Below are 23,839 nucleotides of genomic sequence, written 5' to 3' on the forward strand. Positions count from 1 at the left end.
ATGCCTGTAGGCTGCATTATTTATATAACATCATTACACTATGGCAGCACACAAAAACCTAACTCAGATTCAAAGTTCTCTTTAAGGAGCTGTACAGATATAAATCAGAGGAGGACCAAGTGCTAGCTCTGGGAACCTTGAAATCTAGAAAAGCAACTAAACAGATTTGGGAATATTATAAATAAATACATTTATGAAGTCGCTTTGTTTTTCCTTAGATAACATGTTTAGTCTTTTTGTTTGTGAGGACGATCTGTAAGGAATGTATTTGAAGTGGGGGAAAGTAAAGGAAATGAATATCTAAAAGATAAAGGAGGATGCTAGGGGAGAAGAGACAGATCTTGATCATCCATATGGATTTCTGAAAGTCTAATTTCTGAACAGGGAAAGTGCAGACAAGCAGTGCATTACCAGGCCATGTCTTAACACAGTAAAGCAGAGTTAAGCTATGGCTGAACTTTGCATCTGCCTCTACAGCACCTTTCATCCCACATATCTTCATGGGTGATATGGGTCACGCATGATGGTATATCAAGAGTGAATGGTAGAGCAGTCTGCAAAACAGCCCTGAGAAGAAGAGTGGCTCAGTGTGATACGGGTTAGGGAAAAAACAAAAACTCATCCTTATGTTAGAAGTGATATTAATTTACTCCTTAACTAGCATTAAGAAGTCAATGAAACCACAGGCATTTTGGGGGAAATCCTCGCGGTCAGCAGCATGGAACTCATTGTATCCACCTTGATGCAAAGGCACAAATTAGCGCTGAGCAGATCTGAGCCAATAGCTCAAGGGAAAGAAAATATTTCAAACCAGATGCTTATACCACTAAGCCATGACTTCCAGCAGAATTGGAAAGGTCCATCTCTACTGTAGGCATTTCCATTTTTTTTCCCCCCTTTAAATCAGTATCTCTTTCTATAGAAAATATTTCTTCAGTTATTCACTTATCCTCAGACACTGTTGCTCTTCTTTGAAAATTTTACATCATCTCAAGAGTCTGTGGAAAATACTAGATGAATCATAGGAATAATACTAATTTTTAAATAATTTGTAGCTGTTTGCCAAGGTATAGGGGATAGCTTAACTTCTCGTGGATTTTATACAGATGTATGAATTAAATTTTGGTAATCTTCATGTGCTTGCGGGTGCTCACAAGTGAAACAGGGAAATTAAATGACATAGCCATGACAAATTGATATGTAGGCCTTATGAATCATGAGAAATCTGTACTCTTTTCCCATATTGGCCTTTGAGTTCTGTACATTGGTTTAATAGTCATTTGTCTGCTATCTGTGGGTTCAAGAGAGTTTGACTAGCATCTCTGAACAGAAACAAGCACTTAATAGAAACGTAGTTAAGAGTGTGTTGTATCTATGCGAAGGCATATCTTCTTGATGGTAGCTTGTGGCTTGAGATTTGGATCTCTGTCATTTGAGCTCTCTGCATTGCTACATATTACCCACAAACAGAAACATATCCTTTTGCCTCTCCAAAGATATTAGTCCTTTACAATGAGAAGGTTACTTTCCCGTTTGAGGAAAAGTGGCACAAAACTTGACCTAAGAAGAAGTGTGTAGTACGATGAGTAGGTATTCACAGAGAGGATGAGTACAGACATATGTATGTTTTCTCTGCCCTCTTTTCTCTTTAGTGTGTTTCATGCTACCCAGAACAGATATTAATACCTTAGTCTGACACTCAGAAGAACCTGCTGTTGGATTAACTGTACCCAAACCTGTTTGCCTATTTGAGCTCTTATTTCACAATTTTTTATATTAAGTTGCTGTAGGATCCTTGTACGGTCAATTGTTGGAGAATTTGCTCGATTGCCCTGGGAGAGCGACCCATTAGTCAGTGCTCCGGCAGATGCCTTTTTGCAAAGCGTGCAAGTTCCAGCCTATGCCATAGATCAGGTTGTTAACTCAGTTGCAGCTGTGCAAGCAAACCTGGATTCAAAGTGAAAATAAGTACATGCTTGGGCTGTTTGTAAGTGGGAGGGGAGTAAAGCACAACCCTGTATGGGAGCATTCTAAAACTACATATTGGTGTGTCTTCAGAATAAAAGGTGCATTAATGGGGCATAGGGGAATTTCCCTTTTTATAGGCCATTCTCCTTTCTATAATAATTTGTATGCTTTTGCCAGGCGATACAGAAAAGCAAGACCTCTCCCCTGGCCTTATGCCCTGTCCTCACAAAAAAAAAGTAGTTGTCTGTGGTTGTCCAGTGAACTGAGTCATCTGTGTTTGTTCAGGGATCTGAGTATTGAATTTAATTGTGAAAACATTGCAACATGTTCTGTTCGTGGCCTTGTAGTGATTTATTTATTTATTTTTATTTTTGGTCAATCACAGCTCAAGTAACCCAAATCAATTTTAGAAGGAAATATTTCTCAAGGGTTATTTTTCTTCTAAAATTAAAGGACATTTTGACAGCTTCTCTCATATCTTGGAAGTAATTTTGTAGGAGTTGAAACTTTTTCTGGAAAGTAAGTTGCTGTATAGTGCTGGAACCTGGAATGAAGTTGTTTACTCCATCTGTTTTGATAAGAACAACTATGTTTGGTGGTTTGTTTTTTTTTTAGTATGGGATCTTCCCTCAGGTGTAATAATGAAAAAAAACCCCCTTCTCTCAAATTTGAGCAAAATGAAGGTGTTAGAATGTTTGGATGAAAAAGGTGATGAGAATGACAACAGGTGTGCAGTTACCTAGAGCAGTTAGTCTTGCTTCCTTGAATTTAGAAGTTCCTATTCATTTAGTAATTGAAAATAGGAAATACAGACTTATTTTGCAGTTTAGGTATGTCCTCAAAGACACTATGAGTAGAGAAGTAACAAGGGCTTAAAATATATACTCAATGAATAAAAAAAAATGATATTTTCCTTTTGTTGCATGACTTAAACTGTACTTAGAAGTGGCCATTCCTAATATTTGAGTATAGTATTGGGTATAGCATTTTTTAGTTATTTTGAAAACCTTCTCAGACTATAAATCAGTGAAAAAGTTGTATGTCACACAGTAATATAAACATGTTGATTTTTTAGACCTTATATAAAAATATAATTTATTACCTTTGTTTAACCAGGGTGAAAATATAATTAAAATAGAGTACGAAAGCAGACAATTTTATAAGCCCTTCAATTTCATGTTGATGGCTACATATCATATTGTGATGGTTTAGGATGAACACATAGTGACTTTTGCAGCCATCTAACAAAAACGTTTAGTGCCTACTGTCATATTATGTTCACAGCATAGCAGACTGGGTGTTATCAGAGACATTTTGGATGCAGAATTTTTGGTGGGATGATGTGAGAAATCACTTTGGTAGTTTTACTTCTCATAAACTTGTGTCCTTTTATAGCTAAACTCAAGCTGATTGCTTGATACAGCTTTCTAACTGGTCAGTATTTTGCATGTAAATTAGTCATGAAACAATGGTCAAAGTAACATCTGCCGGTTGTTAAGGCTTCCTTTTGTCCTTCTTCCAAGGAAAACCCTAATCGAGATCTTGCCTCTTCCCGTGAGACCCTGAAAATCGGTTTGCAGTGAATTGCAGAGATATAGGTGCTCTTTGCTGATAAGGTTGAGATGCACACCAAGCTTTTCTGGAAGATTGTTATTGTGGTCTTTGAGCATAGGGACTGGGTTATATTGCTGAACCTAATTAGTGTAGTTCCAGTGATGCTAGCTGAAGATTGGCCTTTAGCTTTGGTATTATAAAGTGGCAAATGCTTTGACTTCCTTGATTTCAGCTGGTGCTTGAGGATGCTTGCTGTTTTTGCAGAGCAGGACATATGCTGCTAAACAACATTTTGACTCAGAAGTAGAAGGCTGTGGAATTTAGGTGTGCTCATGCCTTATTTTTGTTGTGATTCCCTTGTGGCCAAGGAGTGGGGGAGGAGGCAAGTCAAGTTGGATGGATATGAGCTAAGTCTTGATAACAATCTTTTGTCACTAAAGTAAGTGTCAGTCATTTTGCACAGGGCGCCCTGGTGTTGCTAACGTATCCTTTGTTCCACATGGTTTTCTTGCCCAGAGGCTCACTTTTGCTGATCAGAACGGATTGTTTGACTTTTTTCATAGCGCTACCTTTTTGTGGCTAAAAGCTACAAAATTTGCTAGGTTATATGAAGTAAAATATACCTTTTTAGGGTATTACTGAATTTTGGGGGGGTGTTATCATGCTTTGTTTTCCCACGTATCCTTTTTTTAAATAGGAGCTTCTTCAGTATTTGTGTACTCTTTCAGAGCCATATCTTTATGCCATCCCAGTGTGACATTGTTATTGACCTTCATGGATGTGAATCCAACATGTTACAGAATTCTGGCTTTCTGGTTATTCAGAACAGTAATTTACTTTGGGCCTTCTTTTTCAAACTAAGGTGCAAAGATGCCTCTCACTAAATATTTCTAGTCATCAGAAAGATGTTGCACAGGAAATCCATGTTTAAAATCTATGTAACACTGTGGTAAAAGCACTGGAATTGTGTGCTTTTAGATTAATGCTGAGCTAGCTATTGTGTTGATACTGTACTTGCATTGTAAGCCTGGCAGAAATCACTTTCCTGTATGTAGGAGATACTGCGGCAAGACCATTCGGAGCAGGACCAGGAGAGGTGAGCAGGTGAACTGTAGCCTGGTTCTGACAGTGGTTCTGGAATGAAATTTTCTTGCATTTAATGCATATCCCACAATAAATGGTGGTAATTGACCATTAACTACTTACACGGAAGGAAAACAGCTGTGGGGACCTAGATGCCTAAAAGAATTTTGAATGAGAAGTGAGACCTTTCCTATAGAATTCTTACGCCTCGTATAGAGTGTTCTTATCTGTTAAAATAGTATTAATGTTAGTTAAATTATTGTTAAAGATTGTGATTTTTAAGTTAAAGGAAATGGTCCTTTTACTCCTGTTGCTGTTCATGATAAATGAAAACATAATCGTCTTTCATGGTAACATCATCTGTAGAAGCATCTCTGCAGAAGTCAGGCGGCCATAAGTTGACCACAGCTTTGCGGTGTACCTGCCTAGACCTTCCCCTCACTGTCAGGGGATGAGTATAAGGCTTTTAGACATAAAAAGGCAGGTTTTATTTGAGTAAAAACACACATTTAGGTAGAGAAAACTCAAAGCAACTTAAGAAGATAGAGCAGAAATAAACATTCTCCTTCCTGCTTTACCTTTTCAGGCAGTTCCTTTCTTCTAGTCAAGTGAATGGCTCTTAGCGACAGGAAACTCTGCTCAGTTCTTTTGGTGTCTAGGAGGTTTTCTGTCCCCTCTGCATTTTGGCTGGCTGCTCCTTGATCTCCCTGTGGTTTCTGAATAACCGGCAGGCTTTAGACTTTCTACAGTGACTCTTTTGCCTGCTGCATCTTGCCTTCTCTGAAGGAGCAATCTCTTATCTCCTTCCAAGTTATCCACTGCCTCTCATTGTTTTGTGGGAACGTAATGCTACATTCAGACTGCGCTTGCTCTATTTCTGCAGTGTGTGAGTTCTTAACTGAGAGCTGGGACTGGGCAGTCTACCAGTTTAATATGGAAGAAAGAATGTTGTTTAGCAGGTGAAAATTTGTTTCTGGTACTGCTATCTTAGCAGGACCTGACTTTTCCTGAAAGTTGCTGAGAAGTGGTTTTGTTCTTGTTTGTTTGTTGGTTTGTTTTGATGGACTCTATATTCTTTCTGAGGACTGTACCTATAAAGTACAGTAACCAAATTTATCTCAACTTCAAATATTTTACTATAAATTGGAAAAAGTGGAAGTGCCAGCTAACACTTTCTTTGTATATATCAGCAGGATTTGTAGGGAGATGTGGAGGGTTAAAAAGTTTTTTGACCATGAGAAGGTGGCCTGTGTGCTTGCAGTATTCTGTACCCCTCTTTATTAGAAACATATTTTTATTACTTGTATAATAAATGCCTGATGCTTTCTTCCATGAAAGTACTCGTCGTCTAGGAGTTTGGCTGGGAGGGAATTATAGTTTTTTTTTTTTTTTTTTTTTTTTTTTAAACCTTTCTTCTGAAGCTTCCTGAATTATCGGTTAAATAGAACAGCAGATGCTCTTTACTCCTACTGTTTCACCAACCAAAATAGATCCCACAGAGCTTAAAGGAAATGTGCCCTGACATGCATGTATATAGTAGAATTTTAGTGTGTACTAACTTTTAGGAATATGCATGCAGCGTACTGAGCACCCAGATTTCTCACTGGCACTGTGAGACAGACTGTGGTTCTGTGAGGCAGAACCAAGGTGGCATTCTGTTCTTTATGCATAGGTTTTGAAAAGAAGTAGTGGAATAGCCACTGAGACTTCTCGTGAAATGTTAAAGGCAGAAATAGCCTGCTGAAAGCATGCTGCAGGCAAAGGCAAAGCATTCCAAGAAGCCAATAAGGACACAGAGCAATTCTTCTGATGTGTTAGTTTTGGACCAGGTTTAACTAGTTCTTAATAAGAACTTTAGGGAAGTATGGGAGCATGTGGGAAGCTAGCTAATAGCTGGCTAATTGAACTAAGGGATAATGAAAATCTTCCCCAAAGGAGGTGCTACTACTCATCCAAGCTTTCTAGATCTTTAGTTAGTAAAAACACTGTTCAGGAGGTGCCCCCTTCCTGAACTAAGATGGAGAAAGCAAAATGCGATAAAATTTTGGACTGACAAGTCTAGTGTTTCTCACTGATTTAAGAAGCTGTTAGTATAATGCAGAGGCTTCCTAGCATACTTCTGTACAATGTGTGAGAGGAATAGTATTAAGGAGAGCGAGCGTGCTTAGCTCTCCCTCCCTGAGCTAGTCAGCTGGAAAAGCTGAAGAAAGTGGTACTCCTGAAATCGTGAGTTTGCCAGGCTCAGCCCATGAACTACAGTTCAGAGTTAAGTGCCCATGTGAGATAGATATTCATGCCTTCTCTGTCTAAATTCTCCCTTTGGGTATAATAAACCAGCTGTATTCTCTGAAATGGTTTGGGAAATAGAAGGTGGTATATAGTAACCTTAACTTTGCTCCATTTTGTAGAAAAGTTGAGTGGTTCGCTCCTTCCCTTTGAGGAGTTCAAACCTGCAACCCTCACTTTCTGTGCTTGAGAGCAGCGCTCCATCCATTCGACGTATGCAGGAGGAAATGCCTTCTTAGGGCCAACAAAAGTGTCCACAGGGGGATGACAGCTTCGGTTACGTCCTTCAGGAGGAAGGGAGTACTGGCTGCTAGCTCTGTTTTCAGGCCTACAGTTTTACTACCCACGTTGATAACTACCATGAACGTCTTGTCTTCTAGTAGCACCTCTGATTTCAGGGCAGAGCACAATAACCAGTGCTGTCAGCATGTGGTAGAAGGGTTCTGACCACGCCATTCAGTTTTGGTTTCTCAAGAAAATTAGAGGCAAGAACATTCACTTGAGGGTCCGAAGTGTGCTGAAGTATAAGATAGGCATTAGGTGACAGAAACTCAGCTCTACCAAAGTGGTGGCAGTTCTAGGTAGGCTCAGTCTCAGGGTTTTATTTGCTGTGAGAACAGCTCTCATGGAAGTGTATTGGCTTTATGCATCTGAAGTGCCTGGGAGTTAGATAAATACTAGTGATGGCACCATATAATTGGGCACCTAAACTCTGCCATGCACAGACTTTGGACACCAAAACACTTTACTGAGCTAGGCTTTTTAATCTAAATCAAAAGGGAGTGAGTTTTATTGTCATTTTACAGTTCAGGAAATTAAGGCACAGCGTTCGTGGTATTTTCAAGGCCACAAAGTCAACCTTTATCAGAGTAAGAGAGAGAATCTGATTCTTCTGTATTTAACCACAAGATTTACCTCTTCTATGTGTCAACTGTTTTATTGTATTGTATCCTGTATATGGCTTCAGATTTTTCTTTACAGATTGTGTGCTGCAGATGGCTTCATGGTTTCATGCAGACTGGTGGATATCATCTGGGAGCTCTGCTAGAGTCACTGATCTTAGTAGCATAAATTCTCCCTATTGCTTCTGTGCTATGTTGTGCAGTGGCAGGGACTGAGACAGTACTGGTATCACTTCACTGGGTGGAAGAGAAGATATTCCAGGCATTAGTTACCCATACTGGAAGAGAGGATAGTTATCATTGGCTCCCCAAATACTTGGGCAGCAAACCAACTCTAAGCCAGCAAACCAACTCTAAGCGTGTACAATTACAATTTTGGGGAAAAATGTTCTGTTCAGATAAATAATTATATGACAGCTGTTACTGATGATTGATCCTGTTCTTGAATGATGAATGATCTTGCATTTTTTTTTTTTTTTAATACATGGTGTGTAACTTCATCTTTTCTTTTTAGTTGATGTCTGTCAGTGTGTTAGGTGTTTCTGCTTGGATGAGGGACTACCTGAATAATGTTCTCACTTTAACTGCAGAAACAAGGTAAGGCTTTCCTTAAACCTACTAATCTGTGTAGCAGAATGATTGTGGTATATATCGTTAATTCTGTGTAGGAGGTTAACTAATTAAAATTTCTAGAGTTATGATGCCTTCAGTTATTCTAATTATTATTTTGTTAAAAGGTATATTTTTGCAATTTTTGCAATTTGTAGCAACAGTTGAAATTACAGATAGGGGAAAGACATTAATTTAATCTTAGTTCTGTGCCTATCTTTCCTGACAGGGATCAATTTTTGGCCATCTGCCAGCATGTAACCATATTATATTACTGTTTAGTTTTGAATACTTTATTCAGTTCAGAGATTTAAGAATGTTGTTAGTTTTATTACTGCAATGCTTAGGAGCTCTAGTCATGGAACAGAGCTTCATTGTGCTACATACCGTACAAGTGTAGGACAGGAAGATTGCCTTTGCCCCAAAGAGGTTTCAGGCTGTGCTTTGCCGTCTGATACCTGAAAATACCATTTGACTCCAAAACTTTATAGAAGTGATTTCTGTGAAACTTTTATAGTATATCTACTAATGTACCTCTTTTCTTTTAATGGCTATACTGCATTTTTTTTTTGCTATATAATTTTTGTGTGTGATTACAGTTTTTTTGATTCTGATTTTGATTTGCTTCAGGGTGGAGGAGGCTGTCATTTTGACATATTTTCCTGTGGTCCATCCAGTCATGATTGCCGTTTGCTGTTTCCTTATCATAGTTGGAATGTTGGGCTACTGTGGAACAGTGAAAAGGAATCTGTTGCTTCTTGTCTGGGTATGTTTCATAACCTCTAAAAACACCTATCTTCTGTTTTACTTGAACAGTGAAAGAAAAGTATAATGCACGGGTACTAGATAAATACTGATTTTTTTTTTGTTTTATTTTTTATCATTGTGTTAGGATTGCAAAGCATACAGTGAGAAAGAATTTATTGCCTAGAATGCATTATGTTATGACTATAAGACAAGCAGTGTCTCGTTTGTGGAAAATTTAGTTCATTTAGTAGTGGAGGAATTACTGAAGGAAAAACCTCAAACTCTTTAAGTACTAGTAATTGCAGGAACATGAGCTCTGAAGTGAACCCTTATGCTACTGTCTTGACTGTTAAATAACTCGCTAACCCAGACTTTAAATAGCTAGATAACCCAGGGTTTGCTTTATCTATGCAGTTGATTACAGATGTAAAGTAACAGCATTTGTAGCTGATGAAGATTAATCGTGAATGTGTTTGGAAAGTTTACGTTCTCTTGCTTGAATCTGGAATTTTGCAGTTGCAGTTCATGCAGCAAATTTAAAAATCAATTTCAAGTAGCCACCTTCATTTGGAGACTGCATAAGTAAACCAACAGCCATTGAAGTGCAATAGCTTCTCTTCCGCAAGGCTCTATGCACAGTTTAAATGTGATGAGACTTTGACTATACAGGGCGCCAAATGTCTTTTAACTTCTTCTGGAAGTCAGTGAGTTAGAGGACAATAAAAAGCTTACATAGATTTTATAGATTTATGTTTTAAAAAATGTTTAGACTTTTGGCAACTGCAGAAATTGGGGAGTACTGTGTACCTATATGCTTCTAAGAAATCTATCTGGTAGGCCTTTGCAGAGTTGGGCTTCAGTCTTTTCATGTGAGGATTAGTGGGATTCCAAGCAGGGTATAAGCCTGAGAGGGTGGGAGCAACACATGTGAGAGAGGCTTATCAGATTTATAGATACTATAATTCCAGCAGGAGAAAGTGGACAGGTAAAATCCTTTAATTCTTGAGAATGTCCAGGTGGAGCCTTTTACAGGAATAGTTGAGATCATGCTGTTTTTTCACCACCGTGTATTCTGCGTTCTCCCAGAGATTCTGCTGTTGCATTTTACTTTGGATCTGTTCAGACTTACCTACGTGAGACCTCACCAGTTTTACACAAGATGACAACAAAAGTGACAAGTTGTCTGAGATTTATGCAAACTTTTGTTTTATGTAATAGAAGGTATTCTTATTGCTGCTAAAACAATCAGGAAAGTGTACTAAGGCTTTGTGTTAAAAGGGCTTTTTTGAGAAAACTGGACGAAGCTTTATTTGAGATTTCCAGTTGAAGGTCTGTAGTACGAGTGTTCCCTAATTGCAAGATGGCAAATGCTGTTTCTCCTTTAGAATATTTAAGCCTACAGTACAATATGAAGATTATAGTTTCAAAGTTACATACTTAGGGAAACATTTTTATTTAAATTTGAATATAGTAATATGATAGTCATGCACCTCTATTTCTGAGGCTTAAATTTGCAATATTACAATTAGCGGTAGTAAATTCTAAGATGTTACATAGTTATGAGTATTTGCATAAAAATAACAGATTCCTGCAATTTTATGCTATGTAATTATTTATCTAGTAAGATTATTTACATATTTTAAAAGGGCTTTGTAAATTATTTTATATAAATAATGAAACTATTAGAAAATATTAAAAGATATTATGAAGCCCTTAGTTTTTATTGTAAGATTATAAGATTATTTTCATAATGTTTTTGATTTTATGGTGATAGCTTTTAAGGTGAATTAAAAGGCAAAAACAACTATGTAATGTTGACCAATACTACGTATTAACTGAAAACAAATATAAGTTATAGTTTTTTGTATCAACCTTCAAAAAGAAAGGCAACTAACTGAAAAAGGATTAAAAAATAGTTAAGTGTTGTTGGCCTCCAGTTTATTTAAACTATTAGTGAAAAGAAGAAATCATTTATAGCTTTTAATGCCATTTGGAAGTAAATTTATTTAATGTGTGTTCAAGCAGTCGAATAACCCTAAATCAAGACAAGTCATTTTTATAGTTTAACTTGCAGTATTTCATTCTCAGGAGCATGAGAATTTGCTCTTGCTAACCAAACTGATAAGCAAAACCTAAATGATATCTTCCTAAGTGTGTCGCTGTCTTTGATTAATCATTAAATCAGTACAATCCTGTTATACTGCAGAAATATGCAGACATCAGTCAATGCTTTATTCATCAGACTAATCAGAGAAGTGATGGCTCAACACAATGAGCCATTGTAAAACGAGATGAACTAAAAGAGAAGAAAAGAACCTTCGTGTAAAACATTAATAGCCTCCTCAATCATGATTTTACTTTTCCCATTGAAGTGCAGAAACAGCCATAATGAATACATCCAAAGATACTCGGAACGAAATCTTGATGTTTTTGACAGCATACTAATGCAATGTTGTTAATTGAATTAGATTTTTGGAAGATCTAATAAAGCATAAGGACCATTATATATATATATATGTATATATATCATTGTGTTCCATATTTTTAATACAACTTATATTAATCTGTTTTTGAAGTTTCACCTTGCAGTTAAGTGCTCGGAACCTCTTCAGCTTCACGTGGGGCCTAAATATAAATTGAACTAGTGTGTTTATTGTTAATAGTAATAATCATGAGAAGACAATAATATATCATCTTCTATTGTTTATACACGGTCATTTGACCAACTGTGAAAGTTTCAGATTGTTAAATGAAATTTGGTGCATCTGTACAGGCTCGATCTCCAATTGTGTGTAGCAGTCCTGCTCTGTGTATGTGTATTTGTAATAAATGTGTTCAGTCTTCTGAGATGTATGCTCTGGATAATGTGGAGAACCAGCATTTTTATGGTTGCGTTATTTATCTTTTAATTTAACGTGCTTCAGGAATACGTGCTCATGAAAGCTAGTGGTATAAAGAACCCGTATGTACCATAAGTATCTATAAGGTAATTTTTGTGTGTGTTGCAAATGACCACATAGAAGTGACTATTTCAGGTGCAGAAGGCCTCTCCACAAATTGCTGAGTGGTTATCTTGCTGTTTTTCTTTTTTCTTTTATTTTCTTTTTCTTTCTTTCTTTTTTTTCCCCCTCAGTGTTAACTGTTTAAGTATTAGAATGAATCTTCTGAGATAAGAAGGTTTGACTGTTGTCCCTATGATAAATGACTGTTTTTTTCATCATGATATTTAATACTCATACATAATACATAATACATAATATTTAATTTCTGCAGCTTGCTGTACCAGTCCTCTAGAGCAAACCATGACAAACTGAAAATATAATTATTCATAGTATGACTCTTTAATGTAAAAAATAGATTTGATGTTCAGCATGTCTAGTCATTTTGATTTAGAAGTATAAAATACTGTTTGTATATTTATTACTGCTTGGAGTCTAAGTGTAGAGTTATTAAAGTTGTAGAAGTAGTAATATTATGAAGAGAGTGCTTGAGAGTTGTTGCGTGTCGCACGTTGAGCGTGAGACTTTCACTGTTGGCTCCTGCCTTATGTTCTGCTACAGCTAAGGCTGTATCTCGTGTATTTTTATAGTGCAGCAATATGGTCTCTTTCCAACTGCATGACTCTGCATGCCCGACATGGGCTCTAACAACCTTACTAGAAAGCACATTCTCTACTTGCAAGCCACTGCTACCACCAGTGCCTCATTTCAGAGGAGAATACCTGAGAGGTTTCTGAAATAGAGGCAAAGGAGAAACAATATGTGCGGAGAGCATGATTCCTGAAGGATACAACATGCCTTTAACTGGAAATAACTCCTGTGAGAATTCCAGCCATGTATTTATTGTATAATGTGAGATGAAATACAGTGAAAAGCTGTGGGTTAAAGACTTAGGGCTGAATCGAACTGTATTAGAACAAGTTTAAAAAAAAAAGACAAAAAATAATAATACTAGGATCTTAAGTATCATTTTATTTTGCCAGTGTTCTATTTATTAAATTAATGTGAGATGCCCTTTGGTATGTAACCATTTGGTGTAACATTAATTTCTTAGTCCTTGCAGTTTCTTGTGAAATAACTCATAATTCACTTAAAAATGACTTTTGTATTCCTAGTCAAACAAAATCTTCTATTCTGTGTTCTTAAAACATGCAGTGAGAGGAGTTCTTCAAAGGCACAGAAGAAATTAAATCCATGTCTTTTGTATCTAGCAGATTACTTCAGAAACAACATCCTCTCTAAAGGCAAAGTTGTATTGCCCAAATAAGTTTTTAATTTACAGTAATTTTCTTTTAAGTAGGAAGCTGCTTAACAGGCAAATTCGATGCATCTGACAATGCAAAATTATACCAACTTAAGTAAGTCTAGTGGTTCTATCTATATGCTTAAAAAGCTTCAGAAAAAATATTTAGCCCAAAGTAGCAGAGGAGGACTTTTCCTTAATATTTACTATTCAAATCATCTTTTTAGACAATATTTTTTGTTGAGTACTGGAGTCTTCTTCTTTCTTCTTTTCTGTTACTTACATCGTAACCTTTCTTAAGAGTGTTCTAGTTTACTAGTAAAAATACCTTACAAAACTGGGAATGCTTTTCAGTTTGAATCCTTTTGTCACCAATATGTTAACTGAGGAAGCTACCAGTAATAGTAGCTACTATTGAGGTTCATTAGATGTTCTGCCCAGCTTGGCACATGAGAGCAGTTTTGTCCTCGTCCTTGTAACCATGGAACACAGTTGCACCAAAAATTCATATTTATTAAGGAGTTGTTTTGTTGTTGATTCAGAGGGAAGTCAGGTAAAGCATAAGAGATTTTAGAAAGTTGTGCACATAGCATTTGGAGTGGAGGATGAAGAAATCTAGATTGCTCATGAGAGAGAGGCCTGAGAGTAAGATGGGATCCTGGGTCGCTTTTATTTCGAGAACTAGGCAGCGATGCTAGCTTAAACTGGAGGATCTGGACTCCTCCAAATGACTGGCATAAACGGTATAAATGGCTCAAGGATGAGAAATGGAAGCCCAGGTTTTGTGGTGTTTTTTTACCATTTTTCAAGCAAGATTATTTAGCTCTTTAAATACAATAACATTCTTTGTATCTTCTGAGGCTATGTATATTTTGAATTGTTTTTTAAAATCTGTTGTGCACATAGCCTAACTACAAAAAAAAAAAGGCACATATTGTGTATTCTTTGAATAGTAACCTTAAGGGTGTGAGAATTTCTTAAAGTTCTTATTTCATTAAGAAAACAAGAGTAAACTCTTAGTTGCTTGAAAAGGAGATTCATGAAACTCCCACTGGAAAAGACTTCCTGGCTGGGGTTTCCATTGCAAATTCTGGCATTTATAACTATGAATTTTCCATAATTATATCATTCACACAGCGCAGGATTCAAATTTGTCTGGATAAGTTTTCACAAAGGGAAACACTGTAAGAAATACTCAATAGTCAGGCAAATCTTTTTAGTGATTTTTTTTTTCCACAAAGTTGGCAGAGAAATAAATATTATTTTGAGCTAAATGTTGTTAGACCCTGTCAATGTGGGGAAAGAACATGATTATAAGTAGGAACCTGACAGACCAAGTTGTCTAATGATCAAATTGAAACCTAACTAGATTAACCATTATTAAGTTAAATTGATCTTTTCTGTAAAAGCAGCCAAATATGTCAAAGAGAGGAAAAAATGAAAGCTTTCACATTTCAGTGAAAAATGTAAGCTAGAGACATATGACAAACATAACATGAATGTGACTGCTTCATGGCAGTAGTTCTCACCGAGCTAGATACACTGTTGTTGAAAGTGATTTCTGTAAAATCCATCCCAAAAAAAACTGGGAGCTACTCACTGACATCAGCATTCTGGGATAGATTCTTCTATACCTGTAAACCCATCTAAATCCATATGGATACATAGCTGTTGCGATTTTTTACTACACTGCGAGACATCAGCTATAACTGCTATTACATCATCCTGGAAGGGATTCTAGGGGAAATGCTGACTGCAGGACACTGTCACAACTATTTTGCAGCAAAAATCAGTATGAATTAGTATGAGAGTCTAGCAATAGTTAATTTTTTTCCTTTTCTTTGACTATGCATAATTCTTTAATTCTGCAGGATGTTCATTGTGACCCATGTGAAGTCTTTCCAGAGTCACAGCTGCTCCATTACCTTGTATAAATATTTGACACTGGAATTATGCTGTTTACTGACCAGAAGTATTTCGTTGTTATTAAACTACCAACCAGTGAAAGCAAAGAAATAACTGACAATATACTTAGTTTAAAGCCCATGCAATTTAAAATTAGACCGGACAGACTGGGTTTCATATTTTTCAGATCTTTTACATTCCCTCAACAGCTTGTTTATGAAAACTTATAAAGTCACTGGGAGGAAAAAGAGCTTGTGCAGTCCTCTGAATGGCTTTTAAATGTATACTTTAGATTTTTTTTTAAACCTTAAGTAGTATTTTTTTTTTTGTGCTTATGTATCTGGCCATAGAGATTCTCAAGGCAGGTTAACTTGTTTTGAAAGATAAATGTAAATGAGAAGGTTTTTTATACTATAGTACAGATTTCAAGGAGCCAGAATTGTGCTAAAACTCAGATTCAGGTTATCAGTGGGTAAGGGTTTTTATGGTATTTGAAAAAGCTGGATATTTAGCTTAAGTTTTTAAGTGCTCGTTGTGTAAGGTTCCAGTTGTAAGAGGAAGTACACTTAAAGTTTGTAGATTTTTGTTATACCCCAGTAGTTTCAGATATGAGCAACTTTCTGCAGACAGTAAATATAGGGCTAAAACTTTTAATATTTTCCGCGTTTCTAACCTTTACTCTAAAGGTGAACTGTTTGAGGAGATGTTTGTGCCAGTGGTTATCAGACATCCTTTTGCATTGACATGGGATAGAGGAAAAAACTTTCCTGTTCAGATATGTATTTCTAGTTCAAATAAATTGTTGAATTTTGGGAACTGTGCTGGTGATACTAACCAATTTTGCACAATCTTGCCACAGAATAAAGCTGATTTGCAGGAGGTGGTACGTTCTACAGGACTTCCTAACACGGTGGAATGGACTACACCGGTATTAGGGTTCAATGCCAACCTCTATATCTGCCTGTCCAAGCATGAGCTGTATTTTGTTGACTTTCCCTTCTCCAACATAAATATATAAGTGCTTTGTATGTACTTATAAAATTTCTTCACAGGAAATGCTTTGAAACTGCATGTAGTTTTCTTTGCTGAAAGGGAGAGGGAGCTTACAGATGAGAAGTACCAGTTGCGTAGTTTAATGTACTGCTGGAAGGCATTTAGAGATGAAAAGTACTGTGTATTGAATGAACAGCGAACGGGCAGCTGCGTGTTTGAACAGCATGGAGGGAAAAATGTGTGGGTGGGGGGAAGCAAGACAGGAATTGAGCTGGTGGGAGTGTGCAGGTCTTCCTATAAATGCTTGGCTTCCATCCAAATGTGTTTGCTGTGTTCACAGTGATGATCTGCTTCCTTCAACCCTGCGCTTAGCAGCTGCCTTGTATACATGGTCATGTAATATAAGGGCAGAGTCAGCGCAGTATTATTATATGCAGTAGCCAACCACTCAGAGTAAAAAGAACTGTCCAGCAACTAGAAGGCTATTGGGGAAAATAGCTTTGATTTGTGACAGCAAGGTTTGGCTGTGTGATTATTGTGCTGTCCATCAGAATGAACTTTTTTGTGCGTTTCTGCAGCAGTAAAGAGCTACTCGCTAAGTGAAAGGGAAATGTGTTGAAAGTAGCCATTCTACGGTTTCAGTATGCTTTCAGCATAAAACCTACAGCCTGAATTTGTGGCAACTTTTTCTCTGTAAGCTATACTTACAAGCTTGCCTGATAAGGGCAGATACTTTGGCTGGTCTTTGGGATATGTTTCCTGACTATTGGTTTTATTAAGTGTCTCTGCGCCTGGTCTCATGATTCAAAACTATTGGAGCAAGTGTTGTTGCTTTTATCTTCTTTGTTCCTGTTTTCCCCCTATTCCTGTTTGTTATGCTGCTGGTACTGTTTCATCTCTCCAAGTGCTTAAATGTCATTGATGCCCAGGGCTGTAGAAATAGCTGGAATATTACCAGGGCTGAAAAGGCCTCTGGAGTGATGTTCACTTTGTTGATGGGGTGAGCAGGTGATAACAGAAAGGCTGGTGAAGTGGAATGATGGAAGTAGGTGCAAGGAATGTACGGAAAGGACAGGGACTAGCATGACTTGTAGAAGCTTGGGGAATAGAGAGCTGGGAGTGATATCAGGGTAAGAATAAGGAAAGAGTCCTTGACTGAGAAGTGAGAGGTGGGGAATTACTGAGATGATATGTGGTGCCGCTGTAGTGCTTTTTTTCCTCCTTCCTTCCCAGCTCCCCTTCTCTCGTTGCCTGTTGACCCAGTTTCTTCTTTCTTCCCTAAAAGGAATAAGGAACAGGAGAGTCACAGGGAGGAAGGAGTGAATGAGTAAACAGAACCACAAAGCCCAGCGAAGCCTCTGTGTCTGTCTGAAATGCAGTCCAGCCTCACCGGTGAGGCATGCCTTGAGGCTGTGGTTTAGCTGCATTCTTGTTGCCACAGACTGAGTATGGAGTGGATGTCCTATTGGGTAAATTCATCTCTCTTTCTTGTCTAATCTTGCTCTTTTCGTTAGTTTACTAGAGACACGCTTTGCTGCATGCATCCGGGCTGCAGTGTGGCTTCTTTTTACCTGAGAGGAGCACTTTTTGACTTAAAATGGTGAATATCTTTGGGGCATGTTCAGGCAGAGGTATTATGTATATCAGCACTGATATCTACAAGGAAAAAAAGATTTTCTTAACCAAAGAAACATTTCTATAGCGTTTAATTTCCTTGCTACAAAATAAAGAGGGCAAGGGGAGATGAAGGCGTCTGTGTTTTGAAAATCTGTGCAGAATGGGAAGTTTTTAGTTTCAGTATAAATCCTATGAAGTAAAGGGAAAAGAAGGGGAAAGGGAATATTCTAAGCCCTGAGGAAATTACATCTAATGTGTATCTTTACTTATGTCCTGTTCAGCACTTTACCCTGACCTTGCAGTGACCCTTATTCCTTGGAGTTTATTGACTTGTAGTAGTTGAGCCTCAGGCAAATAAATCCTAATAATTGTGTGAAGGGTCCATTTACTTATTTCCAAAATAATACCTGTTTCCTTATGTAAGCAAAGATTAGGTGTTAAAGTAAAAATTTTAAGCAGATCATTAATATTTCAGAAGAATGCAGATCGTGAATAAAATTCTTACTATTTGTAAAAATTTTGTGTTTAGTTTTTAAAAAAGCTTTCAAATGGTAAAGGAGTGAGTCAAAAAAACTTGGGCGTCTGCCTTAAAAGTCCAAATGCTTATTTCAGTGCAAAAAACACTCATTTTTTGATTCATAAAATTATTTATAAAGATTTCTGAAAGTGATAATTGTTTATATAAAACTTAGGGTCTCTTGTGAAGGTCACTGGGTTTAAGACACTTTCTACAAATTATTTAAAAATTTGTTGAACTGGGAAATTGAAATCTAAAATAATAGATATTGGATCATTTTGCTGTGGAATGTTCTTATTTTCAAGAACTGGATGGCATTCAGAAGCTCATGTTGAGAGCTGGTGGTTTCAGGATGTTTCCTTGCTGACTTGTGACTGCATCTCTCTCAAAATTCTGCATGTCAAGCAAGTAAACCAAATTTTAAATCAGAATGACAAAAGACCTGTTAATCCCTTCAGGGCAGGGCTGAGAGAGGTAGGGAAAGAGAAAAGGTGTTAAAAGGAAAGTTAGCACTGTGAGAGTGGATAAACAGAAGATTTCAGTTTTCCATGCTGCTAGGCTGGCTCTATTTAATGCGTATTTGCTCCATTTTTAAGAAAAATAGCTGGATTAATCATTAAATTCACTCATTAGTTATATCAACTATAACAAAAGTAAAGGGAATCATAGCTTGTAACTTAGCGAGCGAGGAAGGACTTTTTATTAGTTGTTTTATGGGAAGAGTCCCGTTCCCGTTAGTAATCAAGCGTTCTGTTGGTGGTCATCTGACATTTCTTAGGCTACAGACAGATGTCTGGATGGCTTGTATCTCAAAAGAACAAGGCTGACGCTATCAGGCAGGCTGTTAGCCATTGGGAAATGCTATGCATACCCTCTTAAAATCTTTTGGCATCTGTTTCACATACCATATACTCTGGTCTTTTCGAGTTTCCCGTAGGGTTTCATTCTGCAGCTGCTTACCCTTGGAATCTCCCTCAGTCCATGCCCTTCTCTCTGAGATCTTTCCTCGACCCTCTTTCCATGTGGTCCATGTTGCCCAAAAAGGTGATGTGAGCATGACAGAAAGTCTGAGGAGGCTGGATTTGCTGATCAGCTACTTTTTGTTTGATCTGACATGAGGGTTGTGGTTTTTCTTGAGTCTGGAAAAAAATTGTTGTATATCTTCTGGAAGAAAAGAGAAACATTTGGGAGGAGAGAGATAAAGCTTGGAAAAAAAGATGTTTCTTAAATGAAATACAGAGCGTGTGAACAGTGATTCACCAATAAGTAAACTGATTCTTCAAATAAAAGCATGTTTTTCAAAAATGGAAGGATTTCTAGACCTGTATCTCCAAGCAGCTTGAACACCTGTCACACTCTCACTTTTGTTCAACATATTGTAACCTCTGACGCCAGGTGTTAGCCTCTGTCTGGTTGCCATTTCCTTTCATATCTAGAATGCTCCCTTGCTCTTTCAGTGTATAAATGGACTTAAGAACCTCCCAATATTTTGAGTGTGTTGCATGATGGGATATATTAGTCCTCTAGGGGAGAATTTAGTAGACTATGAAGTCTCTTCAGTTTTTCTAGGAAGGCAGTAGTTAACCAGAAAGTTGTCAGAACAGGTGAATTAGAGCCCTAATCCCAGTAAAAGGAACATGATGTAACGAGCAAACCAAAAGTAAGGTTTGCGGGAGGAAAGTAGGTATGATGAATTAAGTCATGTTTGTGCCTTTCCAATCCTGATGAAATTTAGGTTACCACAGTACGTGGTTTGTCTAGATTCTTGCTTCCAAATCACACTTCCTATCTGCAAACAAAATGATCTTGCCAAGTTTGCTATGAATGTGACCTTCTGTGAGCATGGCTGGGGGTGTGCTTAGTTCTTTGATTCTCCTTATACTTGCACTAACAGTTCGAATGTTGATGAAACATAGGCCACTGGCAAAAAAAAACCCCAAAGCCAAAAAAACCAAAACTGAACCCAGCTGTGGCAGAATGAAGAATGATGTGGTGTGGCTTCAGAAACATACTTGGGTATGCACAGCTTTGTAGCATAGCTGCTCCTACCTGCCTGGGCTGCTTGGTGCAAGAGACCAATAGTCATGCTAGTCAATAAGAACCCTGAGTCATCCGATTTCTGTTGGGCAACTGATCCTGCTCTTAGCTTTATTTCTGGCATAATGCCTACACTATAGTTGGGAAGGGCATCCTCAGAGGACAGTCATGTAGCTTTTGTGTCTGTGCCAGCAGAGTTATCACTGGCTGAAAATAGGGTGTTAGGGTATTTACGTTGCTCTGGCTGGTTCACTGAAGGAGACTACTGCAGCATACCTCAGTTTTAGCTATATTTTCCTTTGCTAGTTCAAAGTAGAATTTAATGTTTCCACTGTCATAAAATCTTTGCAACATTCTGTATTCTTGGAAATACTTTGGAATAAAGCTGTTTAAAATGGGAACTGGGGTAGGGGGGCAAGGAGGAAAATTTTTATAAAAGCCACTCAATGTGCTGTGTTTTCTGAAGTCCCAGGTTTTGCGTGGTCCTGTCTACTGTGTTAGTGATGGAAATAGAAGGGTGTTTTCACCAGTTCTTTTAACTTGCTGCCTGAAAAGCATAGACAAATCATAGTATTAAACGGATAATTCACATATCTTGGTATGTTCGAGACAAAAAATATGTAGTACTGCAGTGAGAGTCTTGTATTACACCTCTGCATAAAACATCTTGTTTCACACTTTATATCCTGTTCTGTGATTGCACACAATTGCAATAAAAAAAATCCCATACTCTGCAGGGTGGAAAGCCATGAGAGAGAGATTTTATGCCGTGGGGAACTTTGTTTCCCATTCAGCATTACTCTGAGCAGAATGGGAACTGTTGGAACGAACACCTTTTAAGCTAATGCAAAATATCTGAGATTTGATGACTGTGATTTTGTGCTTTTTTTGGTGTTTATATCTAAATGATTGTCATGAGCAGGAAAGAAATGTGTTCCTATAATGTATTCTGTGGTGCTGGTCATTCATTTAGTTTGGTAAAATGAATAGAATAGCAAAAAACTCTCACAACTAAGAAAAAACAGTTTTTGCAGTTTAGTTTTCAGCCTTACATGGAGAGCTAGGAAGATGTTTTGGGCATATAAGAATCTTTTTAATGGGTACTTATTTACAAACAGAATTAGGGGAGTTGGAGCCCCTATGTTAGTGCTGACATATATGGAGCTTATACTCTGTTAAGCGATGGCACTGGTATGTATAGGCATTTTATTCAGACTGAAACTGTCAAACCTGTTTAGATAGTCAAGACAGATTTTTCTAGACAGATAGCCTTTGTGCAAATAGCTATCTGAATAGCCATCTGAATTAGCACACAGGCTGTAACTAAAACGCTAGTCTACATTTTTGTTTGTTTGTTTCTGTTTCTGTCCTTGATTATTTTCTTGAGGGTTATTTCTCCTCTGTGGCTGAATTTCATCACTGGATTTCCTTTTTGTATTTTCCACTACCCTCACTATCCCTTTCTGTCTTATTGTGTATGCGTTCCTTTTAGTGGTTGGCTTATGGCTGCCTCATTCTGACTTTTCCAAGAGGAAGACCTCTCTGGAGGCTGCTAAACTTGTAGCTGAGTATGATCTCCTATGGACTCTGCACTGACTGTGAGAATTAATTGTGATGGTTTTCCATGCTATTGAGGTGTGTGTGTGTTTTCTTCATCAGAAGTTTTAGATCAGGAAATGAGGGTACAGGCTATGGTCATTTCTACACCTGTGCTGCATGAAGAGTATTCCAGCAGAACAGGGCATAGTAATTATTCAGAGAACAGACCTAATGGCTTACCTTGGCCCTTCATCCTCCCGTCTTTCCCCGTGGATGGTTTTCCCCATGAGGACTTTTGTTCCTATTCCCAGTTCATTCCTCTTTACTCACTTGTACTTGAAAGGAAGAGGAATAAGATTCTTTTGAACTCTAGAGTTCTTAGTTCCTTCACGTCTGTCTCAGGGCTGATGTGCTGGAAAATACAGTTCTTCAAGCTTCTGCAGGCCATTAACATTGCACCTCTGAATTGTGGGGAAGGAGCTGAGTACACGTCTCAGCTACAGATGTGCAGCCCATCTGTTTCTACAGAAAGGATCCAGTTCTGTGTGCGGTTCCAGGTATTATCAGAGGTACTTCTGGTGGAAAGCAACTGCTTTCCGTCGCTGCTGTTTCATTCCTTCTTCCCCTGTAGGAATTTACTCCTACAACTACAAGAATTAGTCCTACATATGTACATAGACATATGTATACATATACATAGACAGCAGTCATTTGACACTGCTCGGGAGCTGAGGCCCAGGGTCTTGGTCATTTGCATGTTCATGGCTGGGAGAGGAGCAGAAAATGTCTGCTGTGTTTTTTTAATTGGCAAATATCTTTCGTTTGATTCATTACTCTGAAAAGAGTGTTTTCTGCCAGCATTTTAGTCATTCAGCTTCTCTCAAGAAGGCAACATCTTAGTTTTTTTTCAACCTTGCTCATGGAGAGCCTTCCATGAAACTTGCTCAGATGGTTTTGTAATAGGGTGAAGGAGCCACTTTTTCTGGTGATTTGCACAGCCTCAATAGGGAGAGAATAGTAGCAATTACTGACTATATACAAAAGAGAAATGTTAAAAATCAGTTGGATTAGCCGTATAAAAGGTGGGATTGATCATGACTTTACATTATTGCTTGTAGTTTTTTTTTTTTTTTTTTTTTGATATGATAACCTGTAGAACCTGTAGGTATCTTTGGAAAAACCCTTACTTCTTTCTTTACCGTCCCTCTTCTGTGCCCAGCACTTTCCTGCGCCCCCCCCCCCCCCCACCCTCAAAAAAAAAAAAGAAAAGAGTAGAAAATTCCTCAGTGATGGCTAGGTGCAAGATTGCTATGAGGGAGAGGGTAACATGAGTGACCTGCTGGCACTGTTTTAAGGGTAAAACGCGATGGTATTCAGTTAGTCTTCTTTCAGAATGCAGCCGCTGAGCCTATAAGAAGAATGAAGAAATATTAAACCTTATTTCATATCATTGTAACTGGCAAAAAGTAAAAGTCTGCAATTACAGGAAGATGCATTTAGCATTCAGGTTCTTTTGGGAGTTTATTTGGGGACAAAAATTGGCACTGAAACCAATAATAATTTCTGTATTTTGAAGATTAAAATTAGGGATAATAAATTCAAATGATGACTTCGGAGGGTTTTTTCACACAACTTCCATAAAAATTATTTGTTTTGGAAACCATTAGAGTTAAAAATTTCCTTTCAACAGCAGAGTGAAACTGAAGCTCATCTATGAGAGAGTTTTGTGTGACTGCAGTTGTTCAGTTCATGGATTATAATTTCATATGTGTAAATTTTTTGTGTGTTTTGTTGTCTTTTGCCTTATGAGCAGAAGATGTGTTTTTTCAGGACGGTCAGA

The 23,839-nt window shown here is 37.7% G+C and overlaps 1 protein-coding gene across 10 annotated transcripts in view; it reads left to right on the forward strand.

The window, feature by feature from the left end:
- Nucleotides 1-23,839, forward strand: part of TSPAN12 (tetraspanin 12) — a 71,262-nt gene that overhangs the window by 7,505 nt on the left and 39,918 nt on the right. For all 10 annotated transcript variants that reach the window (XM_068932420.1, XM_068932402.1, XM_068932458.1 and 7 more), the window contains 2 exons: nucleotides 8,308-8,390; nucleotides 9,033-9,168. In XM_068932420.1, coding sequence (XP_068788521.1) covers nucleotides 8,308-8,390; nucleotides 9,033-9,168 — 219 coding nt within the window. The remainder of the gene's footprint in view (nucleotides 1-8,307; nucleotides 8,391-9,032; nucleotides 9,169-23,839) is intronic.

This window comes from Struthio camelus, chromosome 1 (assembly GCF_040807025.1).
Source record: "Struthio camelus isolate bStrCam1 chromosome 1, bStrCam1.hap1, whole genome shotgun sequence".
Taxonomy (NCBI): Eukaryota; Metazoa; Chordata; class Aves; order Struthioniformes; family Struthionidae; genus Struthio; species Struthio camelus.